Source organism: Glandiceps talaboti, chromosome 20 (genome assembly GCF_964340395.1).
Source record: "Glandiceps talaboti chromosome 20, keGlaTala1.1, whole genome shotgun sequence".
NCBI lineage: Eukaryota > Metazoa > Hemichordata > Enteropneusta > Spengelidae > Glandiceps > Glandiceps talaboti.
This window is the reverse complement of record NC_135568.1, coordinates 2004719-2031967: the sequence shown is the minus strand read 5'-3', so window position 1 is coordinate 2031967 and position 27249 is coordinate 2004719. Positions and strand designations below refer to the sequence as shown.

Genomic DNA, 27249 nt, shown 5'->3' with positions numbered 1-27249 from the left:
CAACATCATCAAAGATGTTTATTTTATTTATTTTTATTTATTTATTTATTTATTTATTTATTTATTTATTTATTTATTTATTCATAAACAGCAATGCATCCATTATATGGGTTTTCGTGCAATTGCAAAATATAACAAATGCAAATACAGATTTAAAATACGAATAAATGTGACGGATACAAAATATTATGTAACAATATGGAATGCCGAGAGGAGTTGGAGAATGCAGAAATCATTAGATTGATGGACTATTTGCAGTGGAAGATGCCCTGTATCTAAAGGATTGAGAGTGGGCTATCAGAATGTGGAATTTGATCCTTGTGTTGTATTAATGTTCTACAATGTGCTGACACCATGTCTTGCAAGACACACGTACAGGAAATTGGAGTAAACACATCTCTGTCACTTTAAAACTGATGTTACTATTTATGTTGGCTCTTCCTTGATATATGGTCATTAATCAATTCATTATAAACCAAAAATACTTTCAGTGAAAATGAAATCCCATGAAAATAAACTACTTGACAGTATTTTGTTGATGTTGTTCTATCGATTTGCTGACTTAGATGGTAACAGTCAAACGTCCATATTTATTTCACCCAAGAAAATTGTACAACATGTAGTGTAACTGTACAATTCAGTTATTTTGTTGATGTTCTACAGCTTTGCAGACTTGGATGGTAACAATCGCCATGAAGTAACAGGATTCGAAATTGCCCATCCATTTGCTTTGACTCTGTTTGAAGATTCTATATACTGGACAGACTGGAATAACATGAATTTAAACAAAGCCAACAAGTTTAATGGAGAAGACAGACATGTAATGCAAACTACTATACATCGTCCTATGGACATCCATGTCTATCATCCAATGAGACAACAAGACCGTAAGGAAAAAAAAACTTGTTAAGATGAAATATTCACTGTCCAACAAAGTTGTAAATAGCTGATGTTTTGAGAGTAAACCTTCTAAGAGTTAGATCCTAACACAGTCTAACAAAGTTATAAATAGGGGATGTTTGGGGATTAACTTCTAAGAGTTATATCCTAACACAGACCAACTAAGTTATAAATCACAGACATTTAGGGAGTAACCATTCTATGAACTTAAAATTCTCACACTACACCAAGACAGTAAGAGGTACAAGAAGCATTTCAGTCACTACTTATTTTTGCGTTTTCTTTTCCAGTGAAATATTTAAGAGAAAAGTCTTTAGTGAGAATTTCCAGGTTTACAGTAGTACGTATGTGAACAATTGAACCAAAAGAATACATTCATTGACAGGCAGATTTTTTTATTTTACTAATACTGAGTCTATAATGTATGCTTTGTCTCATCACTTTGGTGTCTTATGTTTTGGAACCAGTGCTTTCGCTATGGGCCGGGAACCATGGTAACAGGAAGGGGTAAACCTGGTAAAAGTGGCAGTTTCCCATACATTATGCATAATATATATATATGGGGGGGGGGGGGCACAGGGGAACTTGGGTAGGTTCTACCTCCTTGCCACCCTTAAGAAACACACTCTAGACGTAAAGAATTTTCAAGTGAGGAAAATGACCAATTCTTTTTTGTTTCATTTCAGTGGATAATCCGTGTGGTACAAATAATGGTGACTGTTCTCACCTGTGCCTGTTATCACCGGGTGGAACTACATATAAATGTGAATGTCCTGATGACTTTGTCCTTCTGTCAGATCAACAAACCTGTAGAGCTAATTGCTCTAGTTATCAATATAGATGTGCTGATAACAACAAATGTATCCCGTTGCTATGGAAATGTGATGGAGAGGCTGACTGCCATGATGGTTCTGATGAACCTGCTAGTTGTCGTAAGTGTGTTTAGTGATGACTTTCATGCAATGTTCAAAGACACAACCAGACTAGCTTTAAACCTCAATGTTTGAATCCCTCCATTTAACATTCTTTGTATCCATGTCTCCAAATTGGTACATAGATTGACTGACTGTAGTTTTTATAACAAACTCCTGTTTGGGGGCTTTTTTTACTCTTTATTTGAATACAAAAATTTAACACAGTTGTGTTCTTTTTTATTTGTGGGAAATAGCGACCTGAGGGAGTGATGGTGAATAGTCGGGTGAACACTAAAATCTTTGGGAGACTACTAGTAACTGGTAAAAATAAAAATAAAAGTTGGCCACGTTTTCATTCACAAAATTTGAAATGAATAACAAATTCAAAACATTTGAAAGTTATGAGACAAAGACAAAAATAAAATCTCCCAAGGGATTGGTGCCGATATACAGACTACTCAATATTTTTCATTTGGTCAGATTTTGTATACAAGTGTTGTTTCTATTTTTTGAATGTTTTAGCATTGAGAATTTGTAACCCAGGATGGTTTCAATGTGACAATCTGAACTGTACCAGAGCAGACTGGATATGTGACGGTGACAATGACTGTGGAGATATGTCAGATGAAGTCAACTGTGGTATGTCTTTTTTATTGCACACTCCAGGAACTAGCATTCTCGCAAACCAGAGCTGTTATTTCTTCTGCGACACTGTGAAATAATGGTGCGTTTTGGACAGTGCCGTAAAAGAGGCCGTGGTTTGCGACGATGGGAACTAGAGACATTTTCATAAACTATGGGTTCTGGAGAGTCATTTCAAGATTTTATATCACCTACATTATGTGCTACTTCAGAGAATCATAAAGACCTTGTAATTTCAGAGAAACATCAGGCTGTCAAAATATCAATGATTAGACATTATACTTGTATCTCTGTTTTCTGCTTATTTTAAACACAGTCAACCAAAAGTTGCATAGAGTCAATTTCAGTATTGAGGGTGCTAGCATGTGTACCCAGACAGGAGTACCCTCATCATCTGTCTGCTTTATTCATAAAGCACAGACAGAGATCTTACTACAAGGCTACAGTTACAGGTACTGAAAATTAAGTGACTTTTCCTCTCGCTCAGTATTTATTTTAGCCTGAGAGGTTAGCCATTGTGTTTGTTTGTTAATTTTTTTTTCTAGAATTGAAGCATTGTACAAGAAACCAGTTTCGTTGTGCCAACCATAACTGTATCCGAGAAACTTTGATTTGCAATGGACAAGATAACTGTGGTGACAACTCAGATGAAGATGATACACTCTGTAGTAAGTAATACACAGAAGACTGTCATTGTATATGTTAAGCTATGTGATGTATGTGTGTGTGTGTGTGTGTGTGTGTGTGTGTGTGTGTGTATGTATGTACATGTATGCATGTATGTGTGTACGTATGATGTATGTGTATGTGTATGTATGGATGTATGTATGTATGGATGTATGTATGTATGGATGGATGTATGTATGTATGTATGTATGTATGATGTATGTGTATGTGTGTGTGTATGTATGTATGTATGTATGTATGTATGGATGGATGGATGGATGGATGTATGTATGTATGTATGTATGTATGATGTATGTATGTATGTATGTATGTATGCATATATGTACGATGTATGTGTGTATGTATGTATGTATGTATGTGTGTGTGTGTATGTATGTATGTATGTATGTATGTATGTGTATGTATCTATGTATCTATGTCACTACACACAGCAATGTTAAAGTATCAGAAAAAATTAAAATGTTACAATTTAGGAATTGATAGGTCTCAGTTCCAGTGTAATTAAGTCATCCATGTTGTGTTTATTTTCAAAATCAAATTGATTTTCTCTGTAAATCTTTATAATTTGTAGGTTCCCATACATGTGGTCCAGACATGTTTAGATGTGACAATGGTTTTTGTATACCTAAAGCTTGGCATTGTGATGTTGATAATGACTGTGGTGATAATTCTGATGAGAAACGACAAGATTGTAGTAAGTAAATTTTGATTTTCTATTTATCTCCATCTCTATTTATTTCTAATTAAAGTCAGGCCGAATAAAATAAATAGTGTGTTTCTGATAACCGATCGACCCTAGTTTAAGCCGCAAACCCTAAACATTTTTTACATTAAAAAAAGTTAAAATTATTGGTTATTTTTTCAAATCACATTCCAGAGAGAAATGATGTCAGTTTAGCCTATAACAGCACAGTCTGCATATTGTATTTGACAAACATTTGTTTTTTAATTTTTGCCTCATCATACATACATGATAAAATGTAGCATTGCTAGTAAGATAATAAATGTAGTAGTGTTTATAGTAAGATATTTGTTGAGCCAGACATTTTGGGATATATTTTTTACAACAAAATGTAAAGAAATTAATGAAATGGTTGAACAATTAAAAACTATTTGAAAAAAAGGGTGTTTTGAGCTACCAAGTTTGTGGACAAAAATGGTCTTGCTCCCATACATTTGTGTTCTCACGCCCCATAATGTAGTCAAGAAATGATGGATAGCGCCACCATGAGACCGTACAAGGAAATTGAATCTAGAGTATGCGCTTTCATGCCATTGAGGGGGCTATTTTACAGAGTCTTGTAAAGTCCTCTTTGAGTCAAATGAAGTATTTTAGATCATTCTGTATTGTAAGATATGTATATTTTGCATTGATCATTTATAAACTAACGATAAGAATTTTACTTATACATGTGGTATGGATGAACTTGAATGGATCACAGCTATACTTGAAATAGACCGTTGTGGAACAGACTTTGGGTATATTGAATTATTAGACATATTTTCAGTTCATCAATCTACACACCAATTGTAAATTGGACCTTTTTCCTTTATCAAAAAACATTCTTCATGGGTGTTTACATACATTCTCTCCCTGGTGTACACATTTTTTTTGAGAATGGAATTTGATGAATTAAATGAAATTTCTTACAACAGTGACCAGACCTTGTCCTGCCACATGGTTCGGTTGCCATGGCAACATTCTCCCTGCATACATTTTTTTTATGAGAATAGAATTTAATAAATTTAATAATAAAATTTCTTAACACAGTAACCAGACCTTGTCCTGCCACATGGTTTAGTTGCCATGAAAGCTATCGATGTGTACCAGAATGGTCTGTATGTGATGGTAAAGATGATTGTCATGACAACAGTGATGAAGATCCTACAGAATGTGGTTAGTAAATATTCCTGCAATTAATAAGTCTAAAAATGGTTGTAAACATCCAACTGGGATTTCATTAAGTATACATTATCAAGGACAGTAACTACATACAATACTGACAACAAACACTGCAACATCAGCTAACACAACCATTTGAACATGTAAATTTAGAAACAAAAACTTTCTTGTTTCTAACTCTACATATTTGAAATACAAAGTTAATCTCTGTAGAATGACCAAAGTAACAACTTTTTGGTTTGTTATTCACTTTTTAATTTTTTTATTGATAAATCATCATGCCAGTGCAGTAAAGTTGTATCTGTTATACAATTGCATACTGATACAACCTTACTGCACTGACGCAATGATATACAGAGTTGACCTCTGTGTAATGACCAAAATAACAATTTTGTTTGTTTGTTTGTTTGTTTGTTTGTTTGTTTGTTTGTTTGTTTGTTTGTTATTCATTTTGCATAGTTTCTATTTATAAGCACAAACAACAGACATTGAGACACTACACACAATTGATAATTTGTGAAAGCAAAACTAAGCAACATAATGGCAGTCATTGAACTTCTATGCAATTATCAAAATTACAATTTTTGTTTGTTTGTTTGTTTGTGTTTTTTAGAATCACATGCTTGTAATGATGGTGAGTTTAGATGTGGCAATCACCACTGTATTCCATATAGATGGCACTGTGATGGTGACAATGACTGTGGAGATGCTACTGATGAAGTAGGCTGTGGTAAGTACTCCTCATTATGATTGGTTGAACAAATCTGACATCTTTTAGTTTATCTTTCTTATAGCCAATCAATGCTACTGATGAAGTAGGCTGTGACAAGTACTTGGTAATGTAACCGTCATTCTGATTGGTCAACAAATCTAACATCTTTTAGTTTATCTTTCTTATAGCCAATCAATGCTACTGATGAAGTAGGCTGTGATAAGTATACTTGGTAATGTAACCGTCATTCTGATTGGTCAACAAATCTAACATCTTTTAGTTTAGCTTTCTTATTGCCCAATCAATGCTACTGATGAAGTAGGCTGTGACAAGTACTTGGTAATGTAACCCTAATTCTGATTGGTAAACAAATCTAACATCTTTTAATTTAGCTTTCTTATAGCCCAATCAATGCTACTGATGAAGTAGGCTGTGATAAGTACTTGGTAATGTAATCGTCATCCTAATTAGTAAGAAAATCTGACATCTTTTAGTTTAGCCGTCTTTAAAAGCCAATCAATACCCATTTGGTGGGAGTCATATTAACTTAAAGTGATCACGTGATTGGTCAATAAAGTTTACATTATGTAAATATGATTGTATTCAAGTAGCCAATCAGCTGTTTTGAATGGCGATGACCAATCACATCAAAACATTTAGATCAGTTTCAAGTATACATTCTCACAAACCTGTGGTGATATTTCATCAGCGACATTACGAAATATCTCTCTTGGATGGTGCCATAAAAAAAAGGCTGTAGTGTACGACAATACAAGTATACTTTTTGTCGGTATTTCTTCTGCAACACTGCAAAATAGCCCCTCAACAAATTTCTTGTCACGACACTGCAAAATATCCCCTCAACAAATTTCTTGTAAGCAAATCCCAAATTTACGCTGACGTCTCATCAGCATCGTTAGGGGTGGTGTACTACAACAAGATATCAGCCAAGATTTGGGATTCACTCCCAAGAAATGTTTTGACTCTGAATAGAAATTGTAATTACAAAGATAGTAAATCTAGTATTTATAACTTCCTTGTTATTTGTTCTATGTATCCAGAACCCCGTCCTTGCAGTGAAAGTGAATTCACCTGTGAAAATGATGTATGTATTCCTCATCGATGGATCTGTGACCATGACGATGACTGTGGTGATGGGTCAGATGAACTTGATTGTCGTAAGTTTATCACCTTGTTTTCAAAATCTATTCTCTAAATTACAATGTATTATCATATACCCAGACTCCCTTTCTCTGTAATTGAATACAGAGTGTGTGCAACCCGTGCTATAATTCTCTGTATCACACCCTTGCACACTTTGCCCCAAATATGGTAATTGCCGCACTCGTCGATATCATTTTGTTCAGTGATTTGTTTTAATTTTTTTCTCAATATCTTTACATTTTTGAGCACAAAATAATGTTTCACAATCAATTTATGTGGTTATGTGATTGAAATGATATTTTCATGCCACTACATAGGGTATATGATAACACCTTTATGGTCTGGATATTGGTTTTGTGGTCCTCAGTAGTTTGGCTGACAGGGCCTCCTAAAGTTGCGCCCTTCTGCTGTACAACCTTGGTACACAAAACCCACATCGGGCCATAGAATAATTATTATCATTACCTCAAAGGTATCACTAGATAGAAACATATCATTTCTAGTACTCACTCTATACAGTGCACCTCAGATCAGATCAGATTTGGTGTTATCTAAAAATGAAAAACCATTCCAGTATTTATTTTTCACTGTTATTAAAAAGAAAGCTATCCATATTTTGTTAAGTTCAGTAATGCATGATTTTGTGTTCATTGAATGATTGACTATAGAGTCAAAGACTTGTCGGCCAGGCAGCTTCACTTGTGGCACCGGACACTGTATTCCAGAATCCTACAAATGTGATGGTGATAAGGATTGTAGGGAAGACGCATCGGATGAAATAGGATGTCGTAAGTATACTTAGAGTTATTCCCCCAATATTTTTCTTTATTCAGCCAAGGAAAATATGGGTGACCTAAGGGGTCTTTGTCACTACTCATCTAGCAACTTGTAGTGACAAACCCCTTAGGTCATGAGTATTTCCTGGCTGACTGAAGAAAAATATGGTAGTAGAATACCATAATTATGCTAGCAGTATCAATACCCCGTATCTCTCTTTGTTGTAAGACAGCTTATCCTGGTGCATTTTGGGATAGCATCATGTTTGTAGTTTTAGACAAAGCATGGACAAAAGGATACATGCATGTACGTGCTATAATTTTGCCTAAAAAATGTAGTAGTTTTCAACAAATCAAGCAATTGTGGTGACAGGAATGGCTTGAAGAATATAGCTAGTAGAGACCAAAAGGCTTGTTTCCGTTGCTCTATATATGTTTAAATCTTCACTACATGTAGTTGTAACTGGTGCATGACTTTTCCAATTAGACAAAAAACATTACATTCAATGAAAATTGTAAAAAACAAAACAAAAAACCCTCCATTTTTTTGTATAATTAGACATTGTCCATGTTAATCAGAGGTATATTTTATCCACAAATTGTAAAGTAACAGGTTGAAACTGTGATCACGTTGGGGGCGCTTATTTTATGGTGTGGACCCTAAAATCAGGTTGATTTGATTTATTTTACTATAATATGTGTACAGCTACACAGATACATTTACACAAAAGTGATTTTTAATACTGTTCAGTGTGTACGATATCACTAGTAATTCTGATTATATCTAACAAATACAACTTCAAACAACTTTCTCGTTTTAGCTAGTTCACCTTTAAACTATTTTAAATCATTGAAATGTTCACCAACTGCGACGGGAACTTACTGCAAGAGATGATAAGTTTCTATTTATTCTTGATACAGCTACCAGATATCCAGGCGGCGTTTACTGCTCAGCTAATCATTTTCAATGTGCCAACACTGTCTGCATCCCGTTGCCATGGAAATGTGATGGTGATAATGATTGTGGTGATAACTCAGATGAAAGATTATCAGTCTGTGGTAAGTTTAAATACACAACACAGATTTCATCAAAAATTTATCTGTATAGCTGATACTTTGAACACATTTTGAAAAAATGACAAAATAATAATAATAATGTTCGGTTCTTATATAGCGCTTTCCCACACAGTGCTCAAAGCGCTTTACAATTTATTACCCCTGGCTCGGATCAGAACGGCACAACAGCCCTTTAGTCTTCCTCAACTCCCCGGGGAGCATACAATCCATTGCAGCCATTTAAGCGCATAGGATTAAAGCCTTCACATTGCAACCTACATCCTACCAGGTCCCCAATTATACAGCTGGGTTGACTGAAGCACAGTCGTGGTTCAAATCTTGCCCAAGGACTTTAGCCACTCAGAAACAAACAGCAAGCAGCGACAGGGCTCGAACCTGCAACCTGTAGATTCCAAGCCAGTCACGCTAACCATTCACCCATCATGACCACAAAAGGTCAAGTTCATGAGATTCAGTGGCCATTGCTGGAGGAGAGAGTGAGAATCAATCCACCAAGTTCTGGTCTGAGAACCACAGCATGAAAAAAGTGACTCATCACTGTTAGACTCATCAAAGAAAGGCTTTCATTTGATTCATGTATGTTTGTTGTAATTGTTGACTCCACAGACTCCATCGATTGTCCCCAAGATTCCAGATTCCGTTGTGACAACAATAAATGTATTCCAAGATGGCGGCTTTGTGATGGTGTTGATAACTGTGGGGATGCAAGTGATGAAAATACACATCATTTATGTAAGTCAAATTTTAATAATGAATTTTCATCGATCAAACAACCAAGTTAAAAACACGCCTACATAAAAGGTCCATGACTTAATCCCAAGGTTTATGTGTTAGTGTTATCTTATCAGTGATGTAATAAAGAATAAATAGGACTCTTCATGTGTTTTTTACCAACTTTTTATGTAGATCTGTAAGACAACTGTTTTATCTTGTCCAAAGTTGACCCTACTCCAATATTGACAAACAGTGTCATTGAAAAGGACATTGGTTTTGGGAGTCTGAAACTGTTTTGATGAGTCAGTTGGTCGATTGATTGATTGATTGATTGATTGATTGATTGATTGATTGATTGATTGATTGATTGATTTACTGATTGATTGATTGATTGATTGATTGATTGATTGATTGACTTGTTTGTTTGGTTGGTTGGTTGGTTGGTTGGTTGGTTGGTTGGTTGGTTGATTAATTTGGTTAGTTTGATTTAGTTTGAGTTAATTTGATTAGTTTGTTTGGTTAATTGTGAGATTGATTGCTTGATTAATTAATTAGTTGATTAATTAAATATTATATTTTATGTCATGGTACTCTAGGTATAGACCAAACCCGTGAATGTTCATCTGATGAGTTTAAATGTGGTAACAAAAAATGTGTAGTTATTAATGTTGTCTGTGATACTTTTGATGACTGTGGTGATGCCACTGATGAAATGGGATGTCGTAAGTTAATTCTACTTGGTTTTATTAGACAACAATTATTTTCCAAACTTTGTGCACTTCTTTGAAAACATTCTGTATGAATATGATAATATTCTCTCTGAACACAATAACAGAGTTGTGTCGTTTACATGCATAGACATGTTACTATGTACAGTTCAAAGATACACTGTGCATGCATACTTGATGCGGTTACCTTGTACGTCTCTTGCCTCTACACACAGACAAAGAAAAACAGATCAGCAACAGACCTTTTCCCATTGTCCGAATGGGACAATTGTTTCTTTCTTGTCTGGGTTCAAACCCACCAAGTCAGAACTGAGTTTGATCCCAGACAAGGAAGAGAAACTCACAGTGGGGTGTACATAATCAGACAGATCTGAGGTTGTCATGTGACTGTACCATGGATTTATGAGAAGAAAACTGTCATTGATGGCATGTAGTCCTTGCTCTATAAAACTCACAAGTTCAGATATTAATTATGTATCATGTTGTGTATTTAAAGATAAATCAACAGAGACTGTAAATGAATGTGCAGTAAATAATGGAGGCTGTGAACGCAACTGTACAGACCTGGCCGATGGATATCTATGTAGTTGTGGTGATGGCTATAGAGTCAGTCTTGATACTAAAAAGTTATGTGAAGGTAAGCTTCAGTGTTAATGGTCTGTGTACATTGAGTATCCTTTCATATATGCCTAAAAAATATTGATTCTATATATGTGTACAAGTTAGGGCCAAGAAAAAAAAAAGAATTGTTTCTGGTCAGAACAGTTTGTCTAAAATGGTTCGATGACGCACCTTTTTTTTCTTTTTTTTAAAATTCTCAACAAACCTGTCACCCAATCTACTATTCATGCCAGTTACTGTTCTTTTTATTTAGTACTTTAGAGCAAGTGTGTATGTGGGGCAGATGTCATTTGCTTGTTTATGATTGGCTCTGCAGTTGTCGTCACTGAAGTAGGGAGGGTTATTTTTGTGTTTTTCCATGGATCTGCAGACTGCATAGGATTGACAAACATGAAAAGAAAGACCGATATAGGAAGTATTTTAAGTGATGAACGCGCTGACCAGAAACAACTCTTTTTGCCTAATGTGGTTGTAGATGTGCATATGTGTGTTTATGTGCGAGTACACCAATGTTGGTACTTGCACTTGTTTGTGCACTGTATTATTTAAGTCATTATTATGTAAGAAATTTTGATGTTCCTTTGAGGTATGGACAAATTGGTGTCTTTGCATATTAATTAACTTAATTTGCATACCAATATGCTTTGTTAGTAATTCATTGTATCCTGTGTATGTACTGTGTACTTGACACCATTGATGTTCATCTCCATGGCAATAATGACATCACCTTGGTTACAGATATCAATGAGTGTTTGGATCCAACCTGTATGCAGATTTGTTACAATCAGAAGGGAACCTATTCCTGTCACTGTGCACCAGACTATATAGATGAATACAGGAATGGATCTCATTGCAGAGCTTCCGGTAAGTTACATGGTTACACACTAGTTACATTAATGTTACAGTGCTGTTACCCTTCTGTAGCAGGCTCTGTATGTTACTGTTACACACTAGTTACATTACTGTTACAGTGCTGTAACATTTCTGTAGCAGGCTAGGTACATGCATGACTGTTACAAACTAGTTACATTAATGTCCAGTGCTGTTACCCTTCTGTAGCAGGCTAGGTACATGACTGTTACACACTAGTTACATTACTGTTACAGTGCTGTTACATTTCTGTAGCAGGCTAGGTACATGACTGTTACACACTAGTTACATTACTGTTACAGTGCTGTTACCCATCTGTAGCAGGCTAGGTACATGACTGTTACACACTAGTTACATTACTGTTACAGTGCTGTTACATTTCTGTAGCAGGCTAGGTACATGACTGTTACACACTAGTTACATTACTGTTACAGTGCTGTTACATTTCTGTAGCAGGCTAGGTACATGACTGTTACACACTAGTTACATTACTGTTACAGTGCTGTTACATTTCTGTAGCAGGCTAGGTACATGACTGTTACACACTAGTTACATTACTGTTACAGTGCTGTTACATTTCTGTAGCAGGCTAGGTACATGACTGTTACACACTAGTTACATTACTGTTACAGTGCTGTAACATTTCTGTAGCAGGCTAGGTACGTTACTGTTATACACAGGTAACATTAACATTACATGCTTGTTACAGCTTTGTAACATTTCTGTAACTTGACCAGACCAGTCACATGCATGGCTGTGGTTACTATGTTGTAACATTAGTGTTCAGCAGGGCTGTTACAGTGCTGTATTGTTGTAACAGTGGTGTACGTAGGAACAGGCCAGTTACATGGCTTCGGTAACTCAGCTGTAGAATTAACATTACATTCAGCTGTAGAAGTAACATTCCTGTAACAGTGCTGTTACAGGAATGTTACATGCCTGCTATACTTCTGTGGTGTAGCAGAGACATATCAGATAGGAATAAATCCCATTGCAACTTACTAGAAGCTCTCCAGTAAGTTACATGGTTATAGCACAGACATATTTAACACCAAGTCAACATTTGTCAATGTTTCTCTTGCTCACTGGTACTACTTTCAGACATTTCAACACTGAAACAAATTCCCAAAAGTTTGAGTTAATTTTCATTTTACAACAAATCCCACCATCTTTATTTTAACAAAGAACAAGTGGTGTATTTTATTTTGCAACTATTTTTCTCTCTCTAAAAGTATAGTTCACATCGCAAGATTATTTTCAAGGAGTAAATCATATCAGGCAAAGCTAAGCTCAATGTTATATCAGTTGTTATCAGTTTTAATGACCTATTATCAGTGACATTGCAAACAGCTTTAGAGATGCAAATAATGGTTATTATACCTGACTTGCTGGCTCACCAAGTCGGGTTTGTAGCAAGTGAACAGCTAATAGGGGAAAACCGTCATGACAATTTAAGAGTCTAATTCTAGCTTGTTTTGTTTTTAAAGGAAACTTAATGGAGTTTGTGTACACGAATGGTCCAGAATTGAGGAGGTTCTTCCCTAATAACAGAACCTATGGCAGTGTACTGTATGGAGAAAGAAGAACCTGGGCATTAGACTACTTCAGAGATGACAACAATAATAGTATGTCATTTTTAATGTTTGCATAATGAGGATCGCAATTCTCGGTACCTGAAATAGAATTGTACTGCCTAGGCATGTTATGAATATAACCAACATTTGATATATTGTCGACACATAGATTTCCATTCCATACGCTACACATGCACATAACAAAACAAAAATAGAAATACAAAAAAATAGAGAGCAGACACACTGTAAGTGATGTTTGTGTAATCTTTATGGTGTCTATCTCAACATGAAATCTTGTCATCAGGCTCACTGATCTCGATACATCGTTTAATAGCATTTGCAAGCTAAGATGAAATCATCAGTATTTTATTTCTTGATATTGATGTTGTAAATGAGTGTTGCCCATAGTGGAATAGTCTGGATGCCAACGTGGTCTCTAAACTAAACCACGCTGGTCTAAGTCCACCATTACTGTTATAAATGAATGTTGAACACACACGAATCAATTTGCATGCCAGGTTATTTCTGTGTTTTCCAACTTGTAGTATAAATCTAAATACACCCCCCCCCCTCCCCGGTAGAAAGAAGAGTAAGGATTGTGTATATTTTCCAAAACCATTGGAATACAATGTTATGAGTTGAATAAAAACTGAATATTTGTCATTGCAGCAATCCTGTACTGGACAGACACATCACAGAGAACAATCAAAAGGGCTTTCTTACCCTTCGCAGTTGATCAGTTTAGCTTCTCACAAGATTTGGAACTGAATGATATAATACGACCCGAGGGTATAGCCATTGACTGGGTAAACAGGTAAGAAAGCTGTTAGTAAATATATGAGCTTAGGGTATAGCCATTGACTGGGTAAACAGGTAAGAAAGCTGTTAGTAAACATTTTCTTCACAGAGCATTTGAACTGAGTTATTCAAATTTCCCATTAAGATCAACCAATCACCATATGGCTTGTTTATTTTGATACTAATTGTTTCTGTAACAGATTACTTTATTGGACTGATGCTGGAGATGAAGTTGTACAACCCAGGATAGAAGTGTCTCAATTGGACGGTAGATACAGGAAAACACTGTTGACTAATTTAGGAAAGCCAGAAGCTATTGTGCTGAACCCAAGACGAGGGTAGGTGATTTATAAGATAGTAACGCTATGAAACATATCTGGGCAAAAATTTTCATTTATTGCTGAAATGAATTCAAGATCTTTCATATTGAAATCAAGTGGTTTATAACACTATATGTAAACAAAACAGAGCCATTTCAATTTCTCAATAAACTGCAGCTGTAAACACTATACCAGACCATGATGTATGACTTGTTCATCATTGAAGCACTAAAATTCCTACACAAGTTATCTTCTCACACTTCTGATTGGGAAACAGACATGTTTCAAACAAATCACTTGTCCTTTATCAGTGTCTAACTAGATCTGACAGAATGATCCAAATTTACTGGAGGTGTTGACATAGACACGCGTTGTCGTGACATAGACACACATTGTCATGACATAGATCGACACGCGTTGTCATGACATAGACACACGTTGTCATGACATAGACACACATTGTTGTGACATAGACACACATTGTTGTGACATAGACACACATTGTCATGACATAGACACACATTGTCATGACATAGACACACATTGTCATGACATAGACACACATTGTCATGACATAGACACACATTGTTGTGACATAGACACACATTGTCATGACATAGACACACATTGTCATGACATAGACACACATTGTCTTGACATAGACACACATTGTCATGACATAGACACACATTGTTGTGACATAGACACACATTGTCATGACATAGACACGCGTTGTTATGACATAGACACACATTGTCATGACATAGACACACATTGTCAAGACATAGACACGCCTTGTCATGACATAGACACACATTGTTGTGACATAGACACACATTGTTGTGACATAGACACACATTGTTGTGACATAGACACACATTGTCATGACATAGACACACGTTGTCATGACATAGACACACATTGTCATGACATAGACACACATTGTCATGACATAGACACACATTGTCATGACATAGACACACATTGTCATGACATAGACACACATTGTCTTGACATAGACACACATTGTCATGACATAGACACACATTGTCATGACATAGACACACATTGTTGTGACATAGACACACATTGTCATGACATAGACACACATTGTCATGACATAGACACACATTGTCATGACATAGACACACATTGTCATGACATAGACACACATTGTCATGACATAGACACACATTGTCATGACATAGACACACATTGTTGTGACATAGACACACGTTGTCATGACATAGACACACATTGTCATGACATAGACACACATTGTCATGACATAGACACACATTGTCATGACATAGACACACATTGTCATGACATAGACACACATTGTCATGACATAGACACACATTGTCATGACATAGACACACATTGTCATGACATAGACACACATTGTCATGACATAGACACACATTGTTGTGACATAGACACACATTGTCGTGACATAGACACATTTTGTCGTGATGAAGAACAACGGCAGTATGAATTCCATATTTTGTTGTTCACCCAATGGCTTGTGCATGCTATATTATAAAATTGATTGACATTCCAACAGATTGATGTACTGGGTTGACAGTGGAACCAATCCAAGGATAGATTCAGCTTGGATGAATGGAGCTGAGAGAACCACCCTTGTATCAGATAGAATTGTTGAACCAACGGGAATAACAATTGACTTTGCAAACGGAGATCGTATCTACTGGTGTGATAGGAAAGAGAACATTATATGGACAATGAATTTTGACGGCACTAATAGAAAGGTGTTGATATCTTCTAGTAAGTATATGCACATATCATATTTATCATCACATTTCCCATGATGCAACATTCAACATGGCAGGTTTGCAAGTTCCCTATTCAAACATTTGGGTTTTTAAGTACCAGCCAATATTATTGTTACTCTTATATCCATGTATGAATTTCATGTTTTAATTTCACTCTATGAAATGGTCGGATACATACAATCTTTACCTATTTTTTCATTCAATTTTTGCAGGTTTATTGTATCATCCATTCAATCTAGAAGTCTTTGAGGGTTCACTGTACTGGACCAATGATACAAGTATCTTAAAAACTGATAAGTTAGGCAGGGGTATACCAACCACTCTTATCAGAGATCTGACACTGCCAGTGTCTCTCAAAGTCAATCATTGGTTAAGATATCCAGATGGTAAGTAGCAGTTCCTCCAATCAGAGACACCTATCACTGTTAGTACCTTTCACAGTCAATCATTGGTTACATATATACATGCAGACAGACAGATAGACAGACAGACACAGACAGACAGACAGACAGACAGACAGACAGACAACAAACACACACATCCACACACACACATCCACACACACACACGCACATATATTTTACAACTTAAAAGTCATCACAAGAACTGACAAACAAGCTGTCATAAATGATAATTGATTTCATCTCAAACCTAATTTGATTACAGAGAGATCCCATTGTAAAAACACCAAGTGTAGTCACCTGTGTCTACCAATCCCAAATAGTTACCAGTGTGCATGTCCTAATGGTGATGACTTTAAAGATGCAGCTCAACCACAAATATGCAATGCACGTAAGTTGTCTTTCATTCAAATTAGGCCTGAAAAAAACCCTACCTAGTTTTTCACGCCGACCCTAAACTTTTCTTTACGTATTCAAGAAAAATAAAATAAAATTGCGAAAATTGTAAAGTCTCACAAGAAATAATGGATGTGGAAACTGACATCAACTTAAAAAGATAAAATAAAGCTGTTCTTCCAATCTGTAATGGTTGTACATCTGATGAGAAGAAACCAATAACACAGAGACTATATGGAAAACAACGGAAAACATAACTACCTGAACTAGACATTCACACATGAAAAAGAAAAACTTTAGAAACTACCCCACCTATTCTAAAATTGAGTGTAATCGGTATGACACAGGGTTTTTTTGTAGGCCTTATAAGTTTGCTAAGTATTAAAAAATAGCATTCAGTCTAACTACACAGACTGGACACTGATATGGAGGGGGGGGGGCAGAATTTGAAGAAATGTATTTTGATATACAGTCAGTAGAAAGCTAGATTTTGGTTTGCAGTGTGATTACAATGTAGTCATGGCAACAGTACTGAACTACTACCATCTATCTACATGTATTCCTGACAAAGGTTCTCTGTGTCTAAAACATTGAATAAATGAAAACTTGATTTTTATATTGAACTCAAATTATAGCTGCTTTAATTATATGTTGTCAGCTTCCAAAGATATTATGTTTAATATTAAAAATGATTTGTTGTGATTGTTCACAGCTAAAGAAGAAGAAAAAGAAGCACCGCAGCAATGTCCATGTCAGAATGGTGGAATCTGTCAGAGGTCTCTCAATTCAACTGTTGTATGCAAGTAAGTTATCACTGAAGTAAAGCACTTTCTCTGTGTGCTGCACTCATTTATAGCATTCATATTACAATGAGTAACACTGAAGTGAAGCACTTTCTCTATGTGCTACACTCATTTATAGCATTCATACCAAGTGTAAAAGTATACTGTTTCAATTGGTTTATTTACAAGCCTAGCATGTGGCCTTTCTAATGTGGTCAATTAGCAAATGAAACAGTATACCTATACACTTGATATGGATGCTATAAACCTTTGTGGTACATAGAGAAAACACTTTACTTTGGTGTTATGGGTTGTACTTGATATGAATGCTATAAATGATTGTGGTACATACAGAAATGCTTTACTTTGGTGTTATGGGTTGTACTTGATATGGATGCTATAAATGATTGTGGTACATACAGAAATGCTTTACTTTGGTGTTATGGGTTGTACTTGATATGAATGCTATAAATGATTGTGGTACATACAGAAAATGCTTTACTTTGGTGTTATGGGTTGTATAAAGTGATGTCACCAGAGTGTGAATGACAGGTATTATCCTATTACAAGTTATCCCATAATAGTTATTTGAGAGTACAGAGAGCATTCTCAGTTTTCATTGGAAGTTGGCCAATGAATCCACTGCAATTTGACTGCTGAGGTTGCTGTTCTCAGAAATAACCAATCAAAGAGGATTTCTCTAAAATTATCAGAACTAGCCAATCAGAGAAGGTCTCTGATAAACTTATGTTGATCACCCTTCTGTGTTTTCTTCCCTAGATGTCTAGATGGCTGGAAAGGTGATACTTGTGCTCTGCAGGCATATAGTGCTGAGAATAACAGAAAACGTAAGAAAAATAATAATTGTTGACTTCAATAATCCTGCATTGCACTAGTCTCATATTGTGTTTGCTCTTCCTTTTTGTTAGTTGTTTTAATTTTTTTTAGAAAACCAAGATACAGTATCCTTTCCAACATCATCATCATTTGGATGAATAACGATGATTTATAAAAATTATTGTTTCTCGCCCATAAATATTTCTATAACCATGGGATTATGCTTGCAATGATTAGTACTGTAAAAATTAATTTCTGAACATCATACAAACCTAACCAGTAAGAAGGCTTGATTGCTGATGAATTCAAAATGAAAAATGTATCCTTATGTTTGCAGATTTTTTCATTGATTAGTATTTTACATAATATGCACACATTTAAAAAAAACAGGAAGATGAGGCCATATTGTATATGAACAATTGCCACTAGAGGGCGCTTTTGATCTATAGCGTAGTCAATTTTTGTGTTGGTTGTGAATATTAGCTTCTGCTGGCCCGCTAACCCAATGAAATTATCATTAAAATGAATCTATATGGTATATAGAAATATGCAAATCAAACTAATGTTGTTACTCTCTATTCTATTCAAGGGTAAATAGATACTGCAAACCGAGATATTTGTGTGACTAGAAAATATTGCAAACCCGCCATGTTGAATATTGCATCATGGGAAATGTGATAATAAATACTAATCAAAAAGTATTATAAACAATAATGTTATTGTTTTTAACCACAAATAATCAATTCAAAGTTACCCTGACCATTGTGGGAGGTTCATTTTATCGGTAACTCCTGATTAAGTATTGCAATAACCACAGATAATCCCATAGTCCTTTGCATCTGGGCATGCTCAGTTTGGATTGCAAGTTCCCTATTTTACAGTCTTCAGCTAGTTCTCAAAGACTAAGTTTTACTAATCACAAGACTGGTACATTGATTGTGTTCACGAACAAGAAGGCAGTTTAGTCACTTCTTAATTTGTGTTTTTGTAGTCCAATGAAATAAGCAGAAACAAGTCTGTAGCAAAAATTTCCAGGTGTACAGTAATTGTTGCTATGGGAACAGGGTTGAACTCAAAATTATTGCAACAATGTTGAAGAGAGCAGTTACAATAGACCTGTTGCCAGTTCCAAGATGCATTGCGTGTCTCTCAATACAATGCCATGTATTGTGTATGCGCTGAGAGGTTTGCATGTGCTACTCAGGGGATGGTTGCCACCTGATTATACCCTGGGTTCACCTGTACAATCACTGTCTGTCATTGATGGCATTTAGTCTTTGTTCTATAAAATCACCCATAATTAAAGAGGTCATCATGTCTTTCCATCATTTCCTGATGAAATTGTTATTTGAAACGTAATAAAGACAAAACAAGACTAAATCTAACAACATAAAAGCAGTCCTCGCCCAATGCATCTTGGAACCAGAAAATTGACTTTGCAAACACTAACAGGTACAGACACAATTTTAATGAAATCTTATCTCTTCCACAGTTGTCACTATCATTATAGCTGTCTTCATGGTTGTCTTGGTGATTCTGTTGATAGTTGTAATTGTTATATTCATCCAGTACAGACGAAAACATAGGTAATAAATTTATTCAAAAATGATCAGACTAGGGTATACAAAATCATCAAATCGAATATTCTCTATTGTTATCCAAAACATAGTATCTAAGGGCCCATTTACACAATGCCATTTCAAATGAAAATGCAACTGTTTTGTTGTGTTTGCACCTACTGTCTACATAGTGATGACAAAAACACATGAAAACACAACAAGTTTCAAAACGCTGCCGTAAGTAAATCGTTTTGAAAACAATCCATTTTCTTTCAAAAGCTGAGCTGATGTAAACTGGCAAAAATGGAAAGATTCAAAAATGGAATCGTGTAAACGATCAAAACTGCAACACTTTAAATCATTTCAAAATACACAAAATGACTCCAGGAATGACCCCCATAAATAATGTACTTACGCATTCATTTGAACCTTGCTGTTGTGTTTATATGCATATACACCAGCATCATTTTTTAGAATTGTTCCATCTTTACATGGTCAAAAACACTTGACGGCCTATCATGTAAAGACATGAAAGACCATTAAAATGAAAACAACATTAGCTTGGTTTTTTTTATTGAAAACATCATTGTGTGAACACAGACTCAATGCATGAAAATACACCACAAGCATTCATACATGTATATTTGGAGTACGCACACCATACTCAGACTAGCATCCATACAGTTACTTGGAGTACACCATACTCAGACTAGCATCCATACAGTTACTTGGAGTACACCATACTCAGACTAGCATCCATACATATACTTGGAGTACGCACACCATACTCAGACTAGCATTCACACTTCACAGAGTTCAACAAAGCAATTTTCTATTTATATAGTATTGTACAGCACTTTGTTTTTACATGGAAAGCATTTGTTTTTTAAAGTAATAAATAATATTATTTTTATATTCAAATGGTTACTTTTCTCTTGTATTCCTTTATAGGGGCAAGTACAGTACAGATCAAAGTGTATCATTCCGTAGTGGTATGAATGTTGATCTGGGTACTCCAGCCTACCTCAGTGATGATGGCGATGTCACAGCTAATGGGGTAAGTTCTACACATTTGTATACAGTCCCTTACAAAACTGAACTGCTTATTAAGCGGTTCACAAGCATGTCAGAAGCATGTCACATGCTTATTTCAGTAAAAATAAGCATTTCATAGCATTTGTATTGTTGTCATGCTTATTTCTGAATGTTCCACATGCTAACTCTAACATGTACATGGTAAATCCTAGAAATGTACATACTTATCACCACATGTTTAGCAAATATTAACATGTACATGGTAAATTCAAGAAATGTACATGCTTCCTACAACTTGTTTAGGTGATACGTGTGCAAATGTCAAAGGGCAAACAAGACAAAATGGAATTTATGACAGACAGTGTGTACACACTATCAATATGTCATACAGTTGTTCATGTCTATTTTAACTCTTTCACCACCATTGGCCTCATGGGATTGTTTGTGCTCCACCGGCCCCCTCACTAACATAATGTGAGAGTGAGTGGTATGTAATCAAACTGATATAAAAATACTCAGAGTTGCCTATTTTTTAAAAATAAGGTATCATTTGAATGGAAAATAAATTTTCTACATCATAGATGCAAATTCATAGTCATCTATCACACACACAACAGAAATATGGATTAAAGTAATAAAATATTAATAAAACAAAGACAGGTTGTTTATTTATTGACATCACAAATAAACAAAATATTTATGTCACAAACAAAATTCAAAATGCCAACATTTAAGTTCCTACAAAACTTCTGTACACTGGTTCAATGGTCAAAATTGGCGAAAATTTGGCAGAAAATGATATTTTCAGTCGTATTAAATTTGAATTAAAATAATTAACGGCTCAATAATCCATTTATGACGCTGCAGTCCATCCCCACTGGCATTGAAAGTGTACTAAAATATCTAAAGTCATCACCTCAAGACAATCTGGAAAGTGAGCTTCTGTAAATATAATTCAGTATTTGACAAGACAGCAAAAAATTATCACTGAATTTATTCTCTAAATCGGTAAAAAATGTCCATAAGTCGGTAGTATCGGCGCCAAAATCGGATGGGCAAGGTGGTGGTATTTGCCGACATGCACACCGATCAACGGAAATATGCAGCTAGCATTTTGAACGTACGTCGCTGTAACGTGATGGTTACATAGAGTACACTGAGTTCATACAGCCACCTACTTGTAGTCAAAAATGCCATCCACGTCGAAATTTAACAGAATTTTTCACGAACAGAACCGTTATTTACATCGTAAACGATGTTTGGGGAGACGATTTTGGCTGCGGCCATGTTGAAATTTGAATTTTTCCTAAAAAAACGCACGCTAAAAATCCGATCGGAAAATCGTCAGATCGTGCGTAATCTACCCACCATTGACCAGTATAAATTGAACTTGTATGAGTATTATTCATTATTGAACATTACCACAAAGAAATATGAACAAATTAATTCTTTACATCGATAAAAATTGGTCCCAAGACGATAGTATGGGCGCAGACTACGGGTCAACAAGTTACGCATTTTGCCGACTTTCACTACGACACCCGTAAATTCCCCGTTGGGAGATAACACGAACTTAGCGGTACTTCTGATGCTTGTACCGTTCCCACGACCAACTACATATATTCAACGATGTATTTCTGGTAAAATTCAGTGGAAATTTCTTTGGACGGTTGACAAATTGACATCGTAGGAGATGTTATAAGAGCCGTTGGTTACTTCCGCAATGTTGAAATTTGATTTTGTCAGCGAAAAACGCACACAAAAATTACGATCGCTCGTCATTTCGGTCCTATTTCTAAACCGTTCACTTCCATGTGTTCAAAATGGCAGACAAGCAAAACATAGCTAATACGCATGTGTGGAACTAGTTATGGCAGCAAGTTTTGCAGCAATAGCTGCCGTTTAACGGCATAACGGCGAGATAGGCAAACCATGGGTGAATGAACTTTGCCGTCCCCATATATGGGGTACTGGTGGGCGCCTTAGCGCGTCCCCATATATGGGGTACTGGTGGTGAAAGGGTTAAGACTGTATATGACCTATGAACTCAATCTTGTGTGAGATGTAAAAACCACAGTGCCGCCTAATTTAAACTCTATATAGTCACTTTGATGTGGTAGTACTACTGATATATCTAAGCCTAGCAATGATGAACTCTCGGTACTGATCAATTTCCCATGATTCTCAGTACCTGAAATAGAATATTACTCCCTAGGTGCACCATTAAAATAATGAACATTCGATTTCTTGGCGGACACCATAACTTCCGCTCCACATGCTTCACATGCATTACTATAGGCATGCATGAGAATGGTCGACTTTCTTGTTCCATTTTGACTCTAGATCTCTAGCGTGAGGTAAAATGCTATCGCAGGTACTGAGAATAAGTCGATCTTCTTGTTCCATTTTAACTCTCTAGCGTGAGGTAAAATGCTATCGCAGGTACTGAGAATAAGTCGATCTTCTTGTTCCATTTTAACTCTCTAGCGTGAGGTAAAATGCTATTGCAGGTACTGAGAATAAGTCGATCTTCTTGTTCCATTCTAACTCTCTAGCGTGCGGTAAAATGCTATTGCAGGTACTGAGAATTTGACAAGAGTACTCCTTTCCATGATTAAAAGACATAAGAAAAAAGCATATGATTGTTATTTCAGGAACCCGTTATTCAAGGAGAATTCCGAATAGATCCTGTAAATACTACAGCCTTCAGTAATCCTATCTATGAAATGTCAATGCAAACGGTGGGTGAGTCATCTACTGATCCAACATTTGAAAAAACGGAACACACAGAACCAGAAAATGCTGTCTCAATGGAAGATATCATAAAAGACATTCCAGAACCAGCATCAGAAAAGCTTCCACCTCCTAAAGAATCACTTCCTGATGTGAAGGAATCTTCATTACCCCCTGGAGGACCCCCTGCATACAGTCCAGCTGATGATGTGGGAGAAGATACTGCTCAATTGGTACAAAAAGCAACACATGACGAGTAACTACATATTTTACCTACACAAATTATTTTTGTATTACAAGGTTTTTTATGCGTCTTTTTTTAATGATAACACATGTTGAGGTGACATTTTGTCATACAAAACAAAATAATGAGTTTTTGAAAGTTAAAAAATAATGGCTTTGTAGGAAGAATACATCATGTTCTGGTTATAGGAAAGATAAAAGATTTCATGGTTTGGCCACTAGGAGTGCTCTTCATTTGTTGGCAGGAAGTGAGGGCTAGATTATGTATTGTAGCATAAAGACAGCAGACACTAAGCTACCACACATTCTCTATGTTGTTCCCATAAATATTATTTTATTAACAAATACCAGTTGTCAAAACATACCTACTCTCAATTGCAAAATTCTTTCAAGAACACAAAGTACTTTCACACACACACAAAGTTCATTCCCTGCTTCTTGCAACCAGTGGCCATGACAAAACTTTTAGCCCCCAGTTTGCTAACGCTGGTGACTGCCCTCTAGTGGCACACCCGAGAAATGAATTTCAGTAACCGGAATATGTCGTATTACTAGTTGCTGAATAACAATGTTATTTCCCTAAATTACCAGGAGCCAAAAGTTTGAATATGAAAAGAAAGGAATTTTCAGATTTTAAAACAGGCCACTTTTACAGTGAATGTTTAAAATAGCATTGATTTTAATAAGCCAGAGCAGAATTTCATCAAAACGCCTAACGTCAAAGAAATTTACAAAATATTAATTCAATAAGTAATAAATGTCAAAATGAAATATGAAAAAATGAGTGATGGAAATTATTGTCTTATTAAATTTTGAATTGCTATACAGACCATTTTGTATGTATTTACACACCTAGTCATTGTTCTTTGCAGTTCTATACACTATCGTATAATTTTTATACAATTTGAACCATTTTATCTGTCAAGTTTCCAAAGCATGCAAAGTTTCAATAATTTTATTCAATAGTATTATTTTCTTGTGAGTTTTATTACACTGTATATTCATTTTGTCATTTGAATCCTGCATGTACAGATTTACACCAGTTACACAATACACTGTGGAAACCTCTTTATAATGAACTTTGTTATAGTGAACACCCTGTTATTACAAACAACATGTTATATCCTCAAAGCTTATCTTTCCAATAGAGTACAGATACAACCAGTGACAGGCAAGCATTTACAAACAGATAATGTTACAACCAGTGACAGACAAGCAGTTACAAACAGAACATGTTACAACCAGTGACAGGCAAGCAGTTACAAACAGATAATGTTACAACCAGTGACAGACAAGCAGTTACAAACAGAACTCGTTACAACCAGTGACAGGCAAACAGTTACAAACAGATAATGTTACAACCAGTGGCAGACAAGCAGTTACAAACAGAACATGTTACAAAAAGGGAAAGTAAATTAAATGATTTAGACTAATAACCCTTGGCTTAACATGTTGGAAGTACAGAGAAAAGTATTACACTCCATTGTTTGATAAGAACAGTTTTATGGCTTTGTTTTACATAATAGCTCATATCAAGTTCCCTTGGTATTTCATGTACATGTAAAGCGACCATAAAACTGTTCTTATCAAACAATGGGATGTAATACAAGTCTCTGTACTTCCAACATGTTGTGCCAAGTGTTATTAATCTAATTCAGTTGTTTACTTTCTCTGTTTGTAACAAGTTGTGCTTGTAATGCCTGTCACTGGTACCGGTTGTACTTGCAGCTAAAACAGAAATGAATTGCCAGATGACTATGTAACATATAGATCTACCGTCAAAGTACACAATTTAACAAGTTTAGGTCCATGTTTTATTTGACATTTCTCCAAATGAGTTTGATTATAAAGAGTTTCCATTGTATTGTATTCTACTGGCTTAAAGCAATCACTGCCTTTATTATAACTGAATGTTTTAACGTAAATTCTATTTTTACATTAACATGTACTTTAAAGCTGCATTAGCTGTAACTGGACATTATTTTTTTGATCAGACAACCAACAATATATTCACTGAAAATTGTTAAAATAACAAAAAGTAGACATACATACATGTTAATTAGTAGGTCTTTTGTCTATCTACGGTTTAGTAATTAAGTTGAAATTATGATTCATTGGGGTGCTGATTTTTGGGTGCAGACACTAAAATCAATTTGATTTGATATATCACACCCAATCTAATTAAAATATGCTGTGGTGATGTCTTTATTTACCTCTGTTTCCATCATTTTGTGTCGTTTGTTTTGTTCCGACTGATCACTGCCTTCCCACATGGAACAAAATAAACGACACAACACGATGGAAATAGAGATAAATAAAGACATCTAGCTGCTTTCACCACATCAGATTTTAATCAGATTGTATCACACACCATGCTATGTGTACAATTACACAAATATGTCTATCCATATGTGATGTAATACTGTTCAGTGTACAATATTACAAGTCATTTTATCTAACCAAACAATTTCAAAAAAATGTTTCAGTTACAGCAAGTGTACCTTTAATAATTTTGTCTGTAAAGCTAAAATAGCTGTATAACTTTTATGACATTTTAATATAATAAATTATGCATAAATTAACATTCTTTCTATAGAGCTGCAAAATCTGTCATAATGTTATAAACTTTTGAGGACTTGAAGTTTTGATGTCTCTTTATTTCTGACAAATTTTGACTAAAGCTAAAAACAATGAAATTGTTAAGGCTTACAAGTAAATGTAATTGATTTTATGGATTTTATCAGATGAAATTGTAAATTGAAATTTCAGTTACCAGGTAGTTTTAATTTTATTAAGTTACCATGACATTTAAATATACTTTGGACAATATATGCAACATTTATTTTTCAGCTGATTGCAGTAAATGTCAACTGTATGATAAGTCCTGTCACTATGCCCTCACCATCCTGTCCAGCTCAGTGAAAAGGGTTGACAGATGTGTGAGGGCGCCCTGTCATTATGCCCTCACCAGCCTGTCCAGCTCAGTGAAAAGGGTTGACACATGTGTAATGGCATACCTTACAGACTCAAGTTTACGTCCCATTTTAAGTGGAGAAGAGTGTTCTAA

At 35.4% G+C, this 27249-nt stretch overlaps 1 protein-coding gene across 1 annotated transcript in view; it reads left to right on the top strand.

Annotated features, from left to right (window-relative positions):
• LOC144450953 (low-density lipoprotein receptor-related protein 2-like) overlaps positions 1–24889 on the top strand; it is a 126057-nt gene extending 101168 nt beyond the window's left edge. Inside the window, exons 69-93 of the mRNA XM_078141712.1 lie at positions 664–887; positions 1587–1832; positions 2337–2453; positions 3002–3124; positions 3715–3837; positions 4915–5040; positions 5660–5776; positions 6820–6936; positions 7591–7710; positions 8620–8757; positions 9382–9507; positions 10086–10211; positions 10714–10854; positions 11577–11702; positions 13196–13333; positions 13952–14096; positions 14281–14418; positions 15968–16188; positions 16409–16582; positions 16863–16988; positions 17706–17796; positions 18556–18623; positions 20105–20198; positions 21123–21228; positions 23861–24889. Of these exons, the coding sequence (XP_077997838.1) occupies positions 664–887; positions 1587–1832; positions 2337–2453; positions 3002–3124; positions 3715–3837; positions 4915–5040; positions 5660–5776; positions 6820–6936; positions 7591–7710; positions 8620–8757; positions 9382–9507; positions 10086–10211; positions 10714–10854; positions 11577–11702; positions 13196–13333; positions 13952–14096; positions 14281–14418; positions 15968–16188; positions 16409–16582; positions 16863–16988; positions 17706–17796; positions 18556–18623; positions 20105–20198; positions 21123–21228; positions 23861–24199 (3610 nt within the window). The 3' untranslated portion in view covers positions 24200–24889. The remainder of the gene's footprint in view (positions 1–663; positions 888–1586; positions 1833–2336; positions 2454–3001; positions 3125–3714; positions 3838–4914; positions 5041–5659; positions 5777–6819; positions 6937–7590; positions 7711–8619; positions 8758–9381; positions 9508–10085; positions 10212–10713; positions 10855–11576; positions 11703–13195; positions 13334–13951; positions 14097–14280; positions 14419–15967; positions 16189–16408; positions 16583–16862; positions 16989–17705; positions 17797–18555; positions 18624–20104; positions 20199–21122; positions 21229–23860) is intronic.
• The last annotated feature ends 2360 nt before the right edge of the window (positions 24890–27249 follow it).